The sequence below is a fragment of the Chlorocebus sabaeus genome, chromosome 1 (genome assembly GCF_047675955.1).
Source record: "Chlorocebus sabaeus isolate Y175 chromosome 1, mChlSab1.0.hap1, whole genome shotgun sequence".
NCBI classification, from domain to species: domain Eukaryota; kingdom Metazoa; phylum Chordata; class Mammalia; order Primates; family Cercopithecidae; genus Chlorocebus; species Chlorocebus sabaeus.
Genome location: NC_132904.1, coordinates 58,413,830 through 58,428,469, shown reverse-complemented (window position 1 = coordinate 58,428,469; position 14,640 = coordinate 58,413,830). Strand labels below are relative to the sequence as shown.

At 45.8% G+C, this 14,640-nt stretch overlaps 1 protein-coding gene across 1 annotated transcript in view; it reads left to right on the top strand.

Annotated features, from left to right (window-relative positions):
• The window catches only part of DNHD1 (dynein heavy chain domain 1), a 76,458-nt gene that overhangs the window by 56,845 nt on the left and 4,973 nt on the right, over positions 1-14,640 (top strand). Inside the window, exons 24-34 of the mRNA XM_073018793.1 lie at positions 4,450-6,058; positions 6,237-6,445; positions 6,652-6,856; positions 6,932-7,034; positions 10,749-10,898; positions 11,152-11,334; positions 11,464-11,895; positions 12,104-12,575; positions 13,465-13,758; positions 14,008-14,160; positions 14,354-14,532. Coding sequence (XP_072874894.1) covers positions 4,450-6,058; positions 6,237-6,445; positions 6,652-6,856; positions 6,932-7,034; positions 10,749-10,898; positions 11,152-11,334; positions 11,464-11,895; positions 12,104-12,575; positions 13,465-13,758; positions 14,008-14,160; positions 14,354-14,532 — 3,989 coding nt within the window. The remainder of the gene's footprint in view (positions 1-4,449; positions 6,059-6,236; positions 6,446-6,651; positions 6,857-6,931; positions 7,035-10,748; positions 10,899-11,151; positions 11,335-11,463; positions 11,896-12,103; positions 12,576-13,464; positions 13,759-14,007; positions 14,161-14,353; positions 14,533-14,640) is intronic.

The following is a 14,640-nucleotide window of genomic DNA, read 5'->3' as shown; positions in this document are numbered from 1 at the left end:
CACTGCAATAAAGAACTACTTGAGACTGGGTAATTCATAAAGAAAAGAGATTTAGGCCGGGCGTGGTGGCTTACGCCTGTAATCCCAGCACTTTGTGAGGCTGAGGCAGGTTGATCACTTGAGGTCAGGAGTTTGAGACCAGCCTGGCCAACATGGTGAAACCCCATCTCTACTAAAAATACAAAAACTAGCTGGTCATGATGGGAGTCACCTGTAATCCCAGCTACTTGGGAGGCTGAGGCAGGAGAATCGCTTGAACCTGGGAGGCAGAGGTTGCAGTGAGCCAAGATCGCGCCATTGCATTCCAGCCTGGGTGACAAGAGTGAAACTCCGTCTCAAAAGATAAAAAAAAAAGTAGGTTTAATTGACTCATAGTTCCGCATGAATGGGGAGGCCTCAAGAAACTTAAAACCATGGCAAAAGGCGAAGGGGAGGCAAGGCACGTCTTACATAGCAGTGGGGTGGGGGTGGGGGGATGAGGAGATGTACCATCAGATCTTGTGAGAACTTGCTCACTATCATGAGAACGGCATGGGGGAAACTGGCCCCATGATCCACTCACCTCCCACCAGGTCCCTCCCTCAACATATGGGGATTACAATTCAAGACAAGATTTGGTTGGGGACACAGAGCCAAACCGTATCACATGCCTTACAAAAACATAACTTGTCAAAGCCTGACCAAAAGAAGAAAAATAATAGAAAATGAACAGCCTCATACCTAAGAAAAGTTTGAATGCATAATAATAAATGTTTCCAGTCCCAGATGGTTATACAGTTGAATTATGTCAAGTATTTAGAAAAGAAAGTACAACTTACACATACTTTTTCAGAAAATGGAGAATACTAAGCCATGACGAAGACATTTCAAGAAAAGAAATAAACTGTTATCTTTCATAAACCTAAATGCAAAAATAAATCCTCACTGAAATATTATTAAATAAAATTCAGCAACATACAAAAATAATAACATCTTAAGACCAAATGGAGTCTATCCTGGGAAGGCAAAGCTGACTAAACATTGAAAAATCAATCAGTGTAGCTCACATTAACAGAATAAAGGAGCAAATGAGTAAGTAATGGTAGTAGATAAAAATCACTTGACAAAATTCCAACACTATTCCATAACTCCCAGGAAATTAGGAATAGAAGATAACTTTCTCAATTTGATGAAGAGCATCTATTATACTTACAGCTAAATACATACTTAATGGTTAAATATTGAATACTGTCCCCCTAAAATCAGTTAAAAGGCAAGAACATACTCACTGATTCTATTCAATATTGTACTGGAGACCACATCGATGCAATTAAGAAAAAGAAATGAAAGCTTTTAAAATTAGAAAAGACAAGTTAAAACTGTCTGTATTGGCATATAATATGATTGTCTACATAGAGACCCCAAAGAAATATTTTTCGAAAACCCCATAAAACTACTACAATAAATAAGTTAAGTCATCAAGGTCACAGGATACAGAATCAATCCATTGAAATCGTTTGTATTTCTATATCCTAGTAACAAACCATTGGAAATTGAAATTTTAAAATATTACTTAAAAGTCACTTAAAAGGATAAAATACTTAGGAATAAATTTAATGAAAAGCATTCAAGATCTGGACACTGAAAATGACTAAATATTGCTGAGATAGAGGAAACTTAAATAAATGGAGAAATTTATGATGTTCATGGATCAGAAGAGTCAGTATTAGTAAGGTCCTCATTCTCCCCCAAATGATCTATAGATTCAATGCAATGCGAAGCTAAATCTTAACAGATATTTTTTTGGTAAGTTGACAGACTTATTCTGAAACTTACATGGTAATGCAAAAGATCTAGAAGAGCCAAGCAACTTTGAAAAAGAATGAAGTTGGGACACCCACACTAGTGATGTTAAAACTGGCTCTACAGTTGTTGTAACAAAGAGAGTGTGGTATTGGTATAAGGATATACATATAGACTAATGGAATAGAACAGAAAATCTGATAAGTAGTCATATATGGCCAGTTGATTTTTAATAAATGTGCCACGATAATTCAATGGGGGGAAAGGATAGGCTTTTCAAAGAATGGTACTGGAACATCTGGATATATGCATGGGAAAAAAATGAACCATGTATTCTACCTCAAAATAGAGATAAAAATAAATTATAGATGGATCACAGACCTAAATGTAAAAGCTAAAACTATGAAATTTTTAGAAAAAAATTGGAGAAAAATCTGTGTGACCTTGGTTAGACAATGATTTCTTAGGGCACAAAACCTAAATTTTATCAAAATTGAAAACCTATGCCCTTCAAAAGACACTGTTACGAAAATGAAAAAATAAGCTATTGACAGAGAAAACACTCATGATACATGTATCTGACAAAGGACTTGAACCCAGAATACATAAAAACTCTTACAACTCAATAAGAAAACAAACATCATCCCAATGTTTTAAATGGACAAAAGACTTAAACAGACAACACTTCACAAAAGATATATGAGTGGCCAGTAGTATATGAAAAGATGCTTGATACTATCAGGCATCAGTGAACTGCAAATTTAAACCACCATGTGATAATTAAGAAGACTGACAATAACAAGTGTTTTCAAAGACGTAGAGCAACTGAAACTCTCTCACTTTGATGGTGAGAATGTAAAATGGTACATCCACTATAAAAAATATATGCCAGTTTCTTAGTAAATTAAATGTTACTTAACATATGACCCAGCAATTCCACTCTTAGGTACTCACCCAAGTAAAATGAGAATCACATATCCTCAAACTTAGTATACATGAATGTTCACAGTAGCATTGTTCTGTATAATGGTAAATCCACATATACACCCAAATGACTCCAGGTGGTGGCAAGAGATAAGAATTTAGAGGCACCTCTCCCACCTAGCCGACTAGTTCCCTGCTTTCCCTCCTTTCCTTTAAAAACAGGCCATTCAGGCATTTGCCTGAAAACTTAAAATGACCCACACCCTATTTCCTTATATATACTGCCAGTCCCTCCCTCCATTCCTCCTTTCCTCCCGCTCTCTCTCTCTCTCTCTCTCTCTCTCTGTCTGACTCTTCATTGCTGCCTCAGGTGACATGAGGATGGAAGACTGACGACCTCCTGGCTCATTATGCCCTCCTTGCACAGGATTAAGTAAAAATCTTTGAACTTGTTTCCTATTGTTGTGGTGTATTGAATTTGTCCTTCTATCTAAAGAATCAGAGCAAGTTTTCTGTGTGAAGGACTCTCTGGTCACAGGTCAGACAACTAGGCATTAGGCAGTCCATCAGATAAAAGAAGTATCCTGTGAAAGGCACACTGTAAACCCCCACACTCAGCTCCCCTTTATTTCCTGTTAGGGCAGGGTTGTTGGCTGCTCTGGTACTAGAACACCAGTTTAACTGGGGGCTCTCAGAAAAATACTACTCAGGAATAAAATGGAACAAACTACGGAAACACTCAAAAACGTGGATGAGTCTCAAAAACCTGCTGAGTAAAAGAAGATAGACATGATCAAGTATATACTGTATGATTCTATTTATTTGAGGTTCTAGAACAGACAAAGCTAACCTATAGTGATGGAAATCAGATCACATAACAATGCCTGTGATGGTGGTGGCAGGGGGATTGATTGACTTTAAAGGAGCATGAGGAACTTTCTAGGGTGATGAAAATGTTCTAAATATCATTGGGGTGGTGATGACACAGGTGTGTACATTAGTCAAAACTTGCTGAACTGTATACTTAAAATGTATACATTTTGTTGTATGTAAATAGTGTCTTAATAAAGTTTGTTTTTAAAATTTATTATTATTATTATCATTTTTTAGAGACAAGGTCTCACTCTGCCACTTAGGCTGGACGGTGCGATCACGGCTCTCTCAAGCTCTTGTGCTCAAGTGATCCTCCAGCCTTAGCTTCCCAAGTAGACAGGTCTACAACACACGCCACCAGGCCCACCTATTTTATTTTTCATTTTTTGTAAAGACAAGGTCTTGCTATGTTACCCAGGCTGGTCTTGAACTCCTGGCCTCAAGAAATCTTTCCATCTCAGCTTCCAAAAGTGTTAAGATTACAGGGGTGAGCCACCACACCCCAGCCTAAATTTGATTTTTTTGTGTGTACATGTGATATAACTCTATTCTCTTTGACTGAAATGATTGCACTTTCCCCCTAATTGTGGTCAGATCTGGTTTCTATCCTTCTCAGCTTCCAAATAGGATAGGGAGCTAGGAACTAGGGAGAAGGAGAAGAGATAGGATCTAGGGAGAAGGGAGAAGAAATTCCTCAATTTTAGGGAGAATGTTGGGGAGGGAGAATAGCTTACTCAAATGTGACTGAGTCCCAACATGTTAGATTCACAAAATTCCTTTAGAACCGTGTGTGGCAGGAATAGAAGGAACAGACTGATACTCTCATGTGGACTTTTACATGTCCTCATTATTATTCCTCATGTCCCATAGACCCAGAGAAGAGCTGCCAGCCAGTGTTGGAGACTCTGCGCCAGGCCATGGATGGCACTGTGTATGTCCACAGCACCTTGGAACTGCAGACACTGCAGCCTACAGTCAATTTCCTTGCCACTGTCACAGTGCCAGGCTACTGTGAGCGCCCACTGTGTCCACGCCTCTTCCGACTCTTCACAGTCCTGGCCCTAGAAAGCATGACCCAGGCCACCCTGCTGGACAGACATGTGCCTATTATTCAGGCTTGGCTTGAGCGTTTCCCTTCTGTGGAGCGGGAGCATGCTCTGGCACGAGCCCTAGTTAGGGCCTCAGTAGAGGCTTGGGAGGCTGTGTGCAATTGCTTCATGCCTTCACCCCTCCACCCACACTACCACTTCTCCCCACACTCTGTGAGCCACTTACTGAGCAACCTGCAGCTGCTGCCTAATAGAACAGGCTCCCGAGGCTTTGTGGACTATCCCAACCACCAGGAGCACTTGCGCCGGGTGTCAGGCCTGCGTGGCACTCGTCTGACCATTATGATGGCCACACGCAACGTGGTGCGTCTTTGGTTGCATGAGGCACAGAGAACCTTTTGTGACCGGCTGGACAGCCCTAGGGAACGCTCCTATTGTGCCAAGCTGCTCCTAGTAGTAGCTCAGAGTGTCTTCTGCTGTGGTCCAGGGCCCCAGAACCTGGGCAAGGACCATGAGGAGGATGAGGAGGAGGAGGGGAGGGTGCCCGAAGTAGAATCTGAAGGGGAGTTGGCCCAGTGGGAGGACTTCAGCAACAGCAACAGTGAAACAGAGGAGGAAGAGGAGCCTTACGGACTTCAGGTCGCCACAGGCTCAAACTCCAGTGATCCAAGTCTAACACCATCTATAGGACCAGTAAGCAGAGGGATGAGGGAAAGCATAAGTCACAAGATAAGGCAAGAGAAAGGCACAAGGGCTTCCAACTATAGGCTCCAGGTAAGGAGATCATTCAAGACTTGGTGGCAGAAGGCACCCCAGATGGACCTGGTCTCACCCCTGCTATTACCAGTGCTACTACTACATCCCCAGGAAAAGCCCTCAGACGTGGTCTTCAGTCAGGAGCTGACACTGGGGCCTAACTCTGAAACCCCCAACTTGTACCTGGAACGGCAGTGGGAGAAGCTAGAGGAGCAGCTGGCCACCTCAGCTGCTCAACTGAAGCTGAGCCCCCACCTTGCCCGGTGTCATTCCATGGCACAGCATGTGGCCCGCCTGGTCCGGGTGTTGGCCAGGCCCCGGCAGCATGGCCTGCTGCTTTCGGGGGCTCTGGGTACTGGGCGCCACACTGCCATCACTCTGGCTTCTAGTATATGTCAGGCCCATCTCTTTCATCTACCATCTGGGTCAGAGGAGGACATTCTCCAATGTCTACGAGATGCCAGCTGGCGTGCTGGCTTGTTAAGCCAGCCTGTGGCTCTATTGGTACCCAGTGGTGTGGATCTCACTACACTTCATCGCCTCCTGGCCCTGGCAACCTCAGGCAGTTTCCCTGGCCAGTACACAGAAGCAGATTTGGACCGCATTGAAGAACACTTCCCCAGGGAGAACCTTGGTGTCAAACAGAACATCAAGAAGGAAATGGTGTTGCAGAGGTGAGGCCAAGAACCCCATACCCGAGTCTGCTCTGCTTTTACTCTGTCTTGGCCAAAAGGAATTCTGTGGGCTGCCATAAGGGCTGAGAGACTGGGGCTAAGTGGTCTGGTTGGGACTAGGGCCAGGAGGGGCAAGCAAAGGTAAAGGGGAGGACATTAGCTGAGCCCTGGCCCACAGGTTCCACCAGCAAGTGTGCAGCCACCTTCACCTGTTCTTCCTGATTGGAGATAAACAGACCCACAAGCAGCTGCCCTCCACCCTTTTCCTGAGGCTCCTTCAACTGGCCACTGCCAGCATTGACCGCTATGAACCCTGGGACCAAGCTGCCCTGGTCAAAGTGGCCCAGCATCACCTGGAGGGTGCTCGGAGTCTACCCCTTGATGATGGTGAGCCCTTTTTACTTGTCCTTACCACTCATCTTTACCAGGCTCTACTGAGGGTTATTATCTAGGTCAATCTCTCTCTCCCTCTCTAGAGCCTACAGAGCCCCCTTCACATTTCCTACCCTTCTTCTTGAGCTAGGAGATGATCCCTTTCCTTTCCTGTTTTCCTACAAGCTCACAAAGTGAGGCTAAAGCCATGCCCATTGCAGGCTCCTGGAAGTACCCAGACCTCCAGGCCTCAATTCCCAGTGTGGCCAAAGCCATGGCTCTTATCCACCTTTCGGCCACCCACTACCATGAGCACCTATGCCCTGCATTGCCACTCGTCACCCCTAAGACCTTCCTAGACTTCCTGGACACTTTCCTGATGCTGCAGCAACAGACAATCCTGAAGATTAAGAACAAGGCCCAGCGGTGAGTGGTCCCATCCCCTGCAATGTACCTCCTTCTGCTCCTTTGGGTTTCCTCCCCAGCACATTGTATCTCCAGGGTCCAGAATGCCTTGGAGAATCTGAGAATGCTGATTAAGGAGCATGGTACTCATGCCAATCTGATCTCTGACTTGGAACAGCAGCTGAAAGCCTCCAGCAAGGTAAGGAGAAGATTTTGAGGCTTCCATGGTGGTGTCAAAGCAGAAGCCCAAAAGGGGACTTGAAAGGAAGCAACCAGAATGAACCTTAGTTCTTGTCCCCCTGAGCTTCCACTTCCCCTAGGAAATCTCTCTAATCTCTGCTGCCTCCTCCTTTACAGCTTAGGTTCAAAAGTTTCCCATGACACAGCCAAGATCAGATTGATTCTTCATGTGTGAAATCCAAGCATCTGCTTCTGGTTGTCCCTAGCACCTTGACCATGAGAAGTTCAGTATGCTGTAGATTCCCATGGGGGTTGGGGCAGGGATTACATCTCAGTCACCACTCACTCACCTCTTAGAATTATCCTCTTTTTCCATAGCACTTTGTCCCTATACCCTTTCTTCCACAAAAGCACCAAACAAACAAAACCATTGTGTACAGTGAGGACATGTAGATGGGTGATGGCAGCAGGGAGAAATTTATGCTATAGCATAGAACCAGAAGTAGATTTATAACGATATACTAGACAAGAGTGTCCTGAATTTTCTTATTCACCCTTCTCTACCAGGCATTTTCCAGTGACCAACTTTTCCTTTCCTCTCTCATCTCTCTAATACCTGGTCTACAATGTTTCTGAGCTGTCCCATTTTTCCTTTAGCATGCCCTTCTAGTTGAAACCTCAAAACCTTTTGCTGTCTTATACAGAACAATCTTATTCTTTGAATAAACAGACTTCTTATATCTGGCTAAAATTGGTGTTGATAGGGCTTATCACACCTTCTAAAGCCAAATACTCCTAACTAAAGGTGTTTTCCCAAACTAAAGAGCAGTTTTGCTTTTAATAAGAGAAATTCTAAAATAGCACCTTTTCTTCCTACTACACAAGATTTTGATAAATGTTCTGGTATAACTTCAGAGCAGTGAACTAGTGCCCATGTCACACTCAAATAATCTTTCTACTAGGGTTTCAGGTCTTAAGCTCCTAACACCTAGCCAGCTCTTCTTCAGGTCTGTGCCTCTTCTTCAGATGAGTGCCCTTAGGACTATCATCCAGTGCCACACAACTCCAGATACATGGCATATGTCGTGTCTACTAATGTGGTTTTCATTGTGTTTGATATAAATGGTGTCCCCTGGAGTTTTAAAGGTACTGGTGCCCCCCTACTATTCACCACCTAGGATGAACAGCTTAGATTAGACCTCAAGACTCAGTTAAGTTGCAAAGAAAGAAAACAAAAGTCAAAGAGCAACAGAAATCCCCTTTCCCAGTTTTTTGCCCTACATTTTCCCAAGATGATTAATACCAGGATTGTTGATCTGGTTTAGGGGTGCTAGTATTCCTTGATCTGTGAGTCAGTTATACCAGAGCAGAACACAGTAAGCCAAGGATCTGGATAAGAGATGTTTGTAGTCTCAGGGTCATTCAGAGTCAGATCCCTTGGTCATTCAATCAATAGCCGTAATAGTGTGTACTTGTTCCAGTGTTCCCCACTCCAAGAAATGGCATTACCATCCACTGAGCCAAATCCCAGGACTCAGTCTGGGCCCTTCCATCTCTTTACTCTCTTATATTCAACTGGTTAATTTTTTCATTATTGCACTCAACAAAAATTTATTTTTTGTTCAGGCATTTCTTAATATATATGTCTATGTTAATACATGCCTACATTTACATCTAGATGGATGGATAGATAGATAGATAGATGACAGAATCCTTGCCACACCTTTCTGAGGTAGCTATTCTTTTCTCACTTTACAGATGAGAAAACAAAGGTCCAGAAAAGGTTGGGGATACTTCCCTAATCTTATAAGGTTGTAATGAGGATTAAACAAGATCTTACATGTATAGTATTTAAATGTGCTGGCACATAGTAAGAGCTCAATAAATGTTAGTTACTATTAATATTAGGTTAGGCCAGGTACAGTGGCTCACACCTGTAATCCCAGCACTTTGGAAGGCCAAGGCCAATGGATCACTTGAACTCAGGAATTCAAGACCAGCCTGGGCAACATGGCAAAACCCTGTCTCTACAAAAAATTATTCAGGCATGGTAGCACCTATCTGTAGTTCCAGCTACTCAGGAGTCTGGGGTGGGAGGATCACCTGAGCCCGGGAGGTTGAAGCTGCAGTGAGACATGATTGCACCACTGCACTCCAGCTTGGGTGACATAGTGAGACCCTGTCTCCAAAAAAAAAAAAAAAAAGAAAAAAAAAAAAAAAGAGGTTAGATTGCTTCCTAATAAAAGGAGAAGATAGGGCACTATCCTTACCTTCATGGTGCTTATAGTTTAGCAGAAGATATACTCATCCAGGCAATGACAAAACCATGTTATAACGGAGTAAGTTCAGAGTGCTCCAAAATATCAAGAAAAACTTTCTAGAGAAAGCAGAGTGCCCTGCTATGCAGCACAGAGCATGTATATAACATGGTAGGAGCTCAGAAAATTCCCTAACTATGTAAACAAAGGAATAAAGTACATGAAAGTTGATTACTGAAACTTAGGTCAGATTTGATCTGTGTTTGAAAGGGGCCAGGTTGATATAACAGTATGTGAAAGGCCTAGAGGCAAAAGAGTGTGTGCCACGTTGGAGGAACTGAAAGTCAGGAATGGCTGGAAAGTAGCATGCTAGGAGAGAGAAAAGAGATGAGATTGGAATGATGAGTAGGGGTCTGGTCATGGGGGTATTGTCAATCAAATGTAGAAATGACAAGTGTTAATGACAATGATTCAGCTTTTAGAAAACCAGCTAGGCTGCAGTGGGGGGATAAAAGGAGGGGAGTAAGAATAAAAACTGAGAGACCAGTTAGGAGGCCAGTGCAGAAGGTGAGGAGTGAGAGGGCCTGAGTGTGAGTGACCAACGTTGGGAAGGGCAGTGTACATGAGAGGCATTTGGGAGGTAGAATTGAAGGGCCTCAAAGATGGGCTGGATTTGGGGGATACAGGAGATGGAGCCAAGTGTAACAACTCAGTTTGTTCCTTGGGAAACTTGAGTGTATCTTGCCACCATTCTCTGAGAAAAAGAATACACAGGAGAGGAGTCAGATTGCAGGAGAGCTGAGGAGGCATAACCAAATACATTCATGTGGGGACATGTGGAATCTGAGGGGCCTGTGAGACACCCAAGAGATTTCCACTAGGCAGGTGAATACATGGTATGAGGCTGGGAGGGAACCTAGCTGGAGAGAGAGATTTGGCAGTTGGAACATAAGTGGGAATCAAAGCCATTAGATTAGAGAAGGCATTTATAAGTGTAGAGTGAGAAGAGAAAGGAAGCTCTGAAAAAATTGATGAGGAATAGTTAAGCTCACAGAGGAAGGGAATGAGAAAGAGCAGCCAGAGAAGTTAGAGAAAGCCCAAGGAGAACACGGTATCATGAAGGCCAACAGAGGGGGATGCCTCAAGAGGGAGGGAACTGTCTTCTGTGACAACTGCTGCTAATGGGTCAACTAAAATATAGAGTAATGTAACGTAACTGTTACACACATAGTCTTTGGGTGAAGCGGCTGCAGAAAAAGCAACCACACACTTGGGGCTGCATTACTAGATATGTAACTCACGGACTAATAAGTGACAGACCCAGAGCTCAGCCTCTCTCTGTGGCCTACTTGGGGTTCAACGTGGTCAGTCTTTCAAGTGAGGAGTATGCTAGAGTCCCGGGATCATAGGGTCTTCTGGGGTGTTCCCACATGGCTCAGGATCTGGAACTGCAGGGCCTGGATATCTCTTTGCAGAGCCTCAGCATGTTTCAGCAGCAGCTACAGCAAAGCAAGCTCCTATACAAGCAGCAGCTGGAAGAGTGTAGGCATCAAGAGAACCTCATTGAGAACCTCGCCAAGCAGCGGGATGCCCTGCAGGCTCAGCAAGAGGCTTTCCTGGAGCAGGTGGGCTCTTCCTGCCGCCTGCCCTGCACTGCTCCTCTCCTGAAAGAGGGCAATCCCTCTAAAGATACCAAGAGGAGAGGATGGAGTGACTCATCATGGAGTCTTCTGGGGGGAGGGGACAAAGGTAATAGGATGGCTTGGGGAGTGACCTCTCATGGGGACTCCAAGGAGGAGATGATCCCCCTAGAAACACCTTGAAGGAAGAACAGAACATCTCAGGAGCTCACTTTAGAAGGTATCTCTCCTCATTTAGATGAGCAAGGCATTTCTGGAGCCTCTGAGCCAGCTGCAGGTGGCTGACTTCGAGGAGATACGGAGCTATCGAGCACCACCAGAATCTGTGGTCCGGGTGACTGATGCAATGTGTGACTTGTTCCACCGTGAAACAGGCTGGGCCAGTGCCAAACAGCTGTTATGCACTGAGGATTTTTATCAGGTAGGAAGGGTGGAGCACAATGAAGGAGGATAGGGGAGGCATAAAAGGGAGACTTGGCAAGGCTAAACTGCTGGGTCAAGGTCCAGAGCATCCGTGTCTTCCCCATCCCTTTAACATACATCCTTCCAGGAGCTGGTGTTCTTTCCCAAGGAGAAGATAACAGACTCACAGCTGATAAAGTTACATCTAATTCTGAAAGCTCCAGGCATGAGTGATGCAGCCCTGCGGGCAGTGAGCCGACCTGCAGCCAGCCTGGCAGCCTGGCTCTGGGCTGTTCTGCACTATGGGCTGGCACATTGCCGGGGACTGCCTACGGGCCTGCTGCTGCAGCAAGTGGAGGCAACACTCATTCGGGAGCAGGCCCGCCTGGGCTACTACCAGTTTCAGGCCCAGGAGACCCTGGAGAATAATTTGGCCCTGGCTAAGATGGTGGAGGATGCCCAAGCTTCCCACAACTGTGTGGCAAAGACCCTCAGTCAAGCACAGCGTGGGCAGTATCACAAATGGCCCATGAAGGCTGCACTGCTCATGCCTATGCATGCCTGGACTATACAGCTCCAGGTAACCATCCCTCTCCCAGATGTCTCCCCCAAAGTTCCTTTTATGCCACTCCCCTGCTCCTCCCTGTGCCCTCACTGCCTCCCTCTGTCCCTCTCTGCACTCTTTGCCATGTTTTCCTCCACACCCCACCTTGCCCTCCCTCTGCCATATCTCTCCCTGCACCCTCCTCACTGGCCTACACAGCCTCTGGTCTTCCCGTCCACTCCAGAAGCTGAAGGGACACTGCATGACTGTGTTCGGAGATGCCCTCCTATGTTCAGCTGCCATCATCTACCTGGGTCCCTTCCCACCACTGCGGCGCCAAGAGCTACTGGACAAGTGGTTAGCTCTGTGTAGGGGCTTTCAGGAGGCCCTGGGCCCAGATGATGTGGCACAGGCACTGAAGCAGAAGCAAAAATCTGTCAGCATACCACCGAAGACCCCCCTGCTGGCTACACACTGTCCCTTCAATATTCTGTCCCTGCTGAGCTCTGCATCTGAACAGTACCAGTGGGATGGAAACCTGAAGCCACAGGCAAAGTCAGCCCACCTGGCAGGCTTGCTTCTGCGAAGCCCCACCCACTATAGTAGTTGCCGTTGGCCTTTGCTGCTTGACCCCAGCAACCAGGCCCTCATGTGGTTGGACCCGCTACCTCTGGCAGAGAATAGATGCTTGGCACCAGCCCCCACTGAGAGTAGAGGTAAGCAGACATAATAAATGCAATGCTTCCAGAGTATCTGAACTGCCCATCACTCAGCCTCTTGTGGTCTTTCCCTTCATAATGAGGACACTGCATTTTTGTGATCAGGATGTCCCAGATTGCACCAGCCTATACTACAGGAATCAATTTGGTCACATTTATTTTTTCTCTTTATTACAATGATTCTGAATCTACACGACTGATTGGTCCATGATTTTCCACTTCCCTGGTCTACTCAGCACTACCCAAATTTATCCAATGTTCAGAAATCCTGGGTAATATTTCTGTTGGCTCTGTTTGGATCGGGGACCCTTCTGGGTGGAGTATTGGAAGGAACATTTTCTAGGAGAAGGAATAGAGTGTTTATTTCCCAGAAGAAGAGGCTGGGGATTGAGTTTGTGAGAAAAACGTGACCTTATTTGGAAAGAGGTTCTTTCAGAGTAATTAAGTTAAGGACTTTGAATGAGATCACCCTGATTCTTATCTGGATGGGCCCTAAATCCCACAAATGCCCTTACAAGACGCAGAAGAAAAGGCATAGAAAATACAGAAGAGAGGCTATGGGAAGATACAGGATGAGTAGGATCCCTCCCTGGAATTTTAGAGTAATAATTTTGAGAGCCAACATTTATTGAGTGCTTACTATGTGCACATCTAAGTGTTTTCTATGTATAATTTAATTTAATCTTCACAGTAACCCTGTGAGGTCGCCACTAATATCAACCTCATTTTGCAGATAAGAAAATTGAGTCATAGAGAGCTTAAGCAACTTTCCTAAGATGTCGTCCCGCAGACCTTCACTCATGAAATGGAGCCCTTGAGTGAATTCCTCCCCTAAGGAGTCTGATTCCTCCCCTAAGAAGAGCTCCTCTGAATCTCTCTGCCCCAGGGAAAGGCCTCATGAGAAATCAAAACACAGAGAATAAAATGGACGTGAAAGAGGAAGATGATGATAGTGAAGACAGTAATGAGGCTAAGGACCAGACAAAAGAGCAGAAGGCAGAGGAAAGAAAAAATGAGCAGGAGAAAGAGCAAGAGGAAAATGAAGAGAAGGAGGAGAAGACAGAGAGTCAGGGGTCAAAGCCAGCCTATGAGACTCAGCTTCCGTCTCTTCCCTACCTTAGTGTTCTTTCAGGTGCTGACCCGGAGCTAGGTTCTCAGCTCCAGGAGGCAGCTGCTTGTGGTGAGAACTGGTCCCCACCCACCCTGGACCCCTTTTGACTCCCCCCATTCTGTGACCCCACAGGCCTCCCACACCTCAGTCTAACCTCAGTTCCCATCCTTCGTCCCGGGCACTAACTATATTGAAGCGTCTTGTGGAAACCCTCCTATCAGCCACAGGGAAGCTGGTCGGAGCCAGACCTCGTGGATGGGGAATGGGGATCATGGGTGCTGGCATCGTGGGTAGGGTTCCTTTGCCTCCCTCTCACAGGCCTGCCTGTGCTACTGACCAACGTGGAGCTGGGTCTAGGGTGCCAAGAACTGCAATGGCTGCTGCAGCGGGAGCAGCTGAGCCCACCCCAGGTGCAGCCTGGCTTCTGTCTGTATCTCAGCACCACCCTCTCCCTCTGTGCTATGGAAAAAGGTGAGGCCCAGAGGGCAAATTGCCAGCACAGTTGTGTGGACACACTAGGCCCTCAGCACCAGCCCTAAGAGGGCTTCACTCAACCTGGCCCAGAGCAGGTTCAGGTCTATAGCAGGGAGCCATACTCCCTGTCTACTCTACCCCTTGGCTCTGCCAAGGGGAAGAGGTTAAGCATCTCCCATGTTACCCCAAGTGCTAGGTTGTGAACTGCTAAAGGGGCTGAATGTGCTGGATCTGGGCCTGAACATGGAAATACTGGAAGAACAGATGCTGCATGAAATCTTGTGCAGAGAGTGTCCTGAGCTCGAGACCCGCTGGCAGAACCTAAAGATCAGAGCCCTAGATACCTGCAAGGCTGTGGAGGCTGCTGAGGTGCTTGGGGGCTCAGTCTGTGGGTTGAGATGAGTATTGGATGTACCTGGGTAAGGGGGTGGAGATGAATGTAGATGTTTGGGGACTGTGGGAAAGGGCCAGATCCAT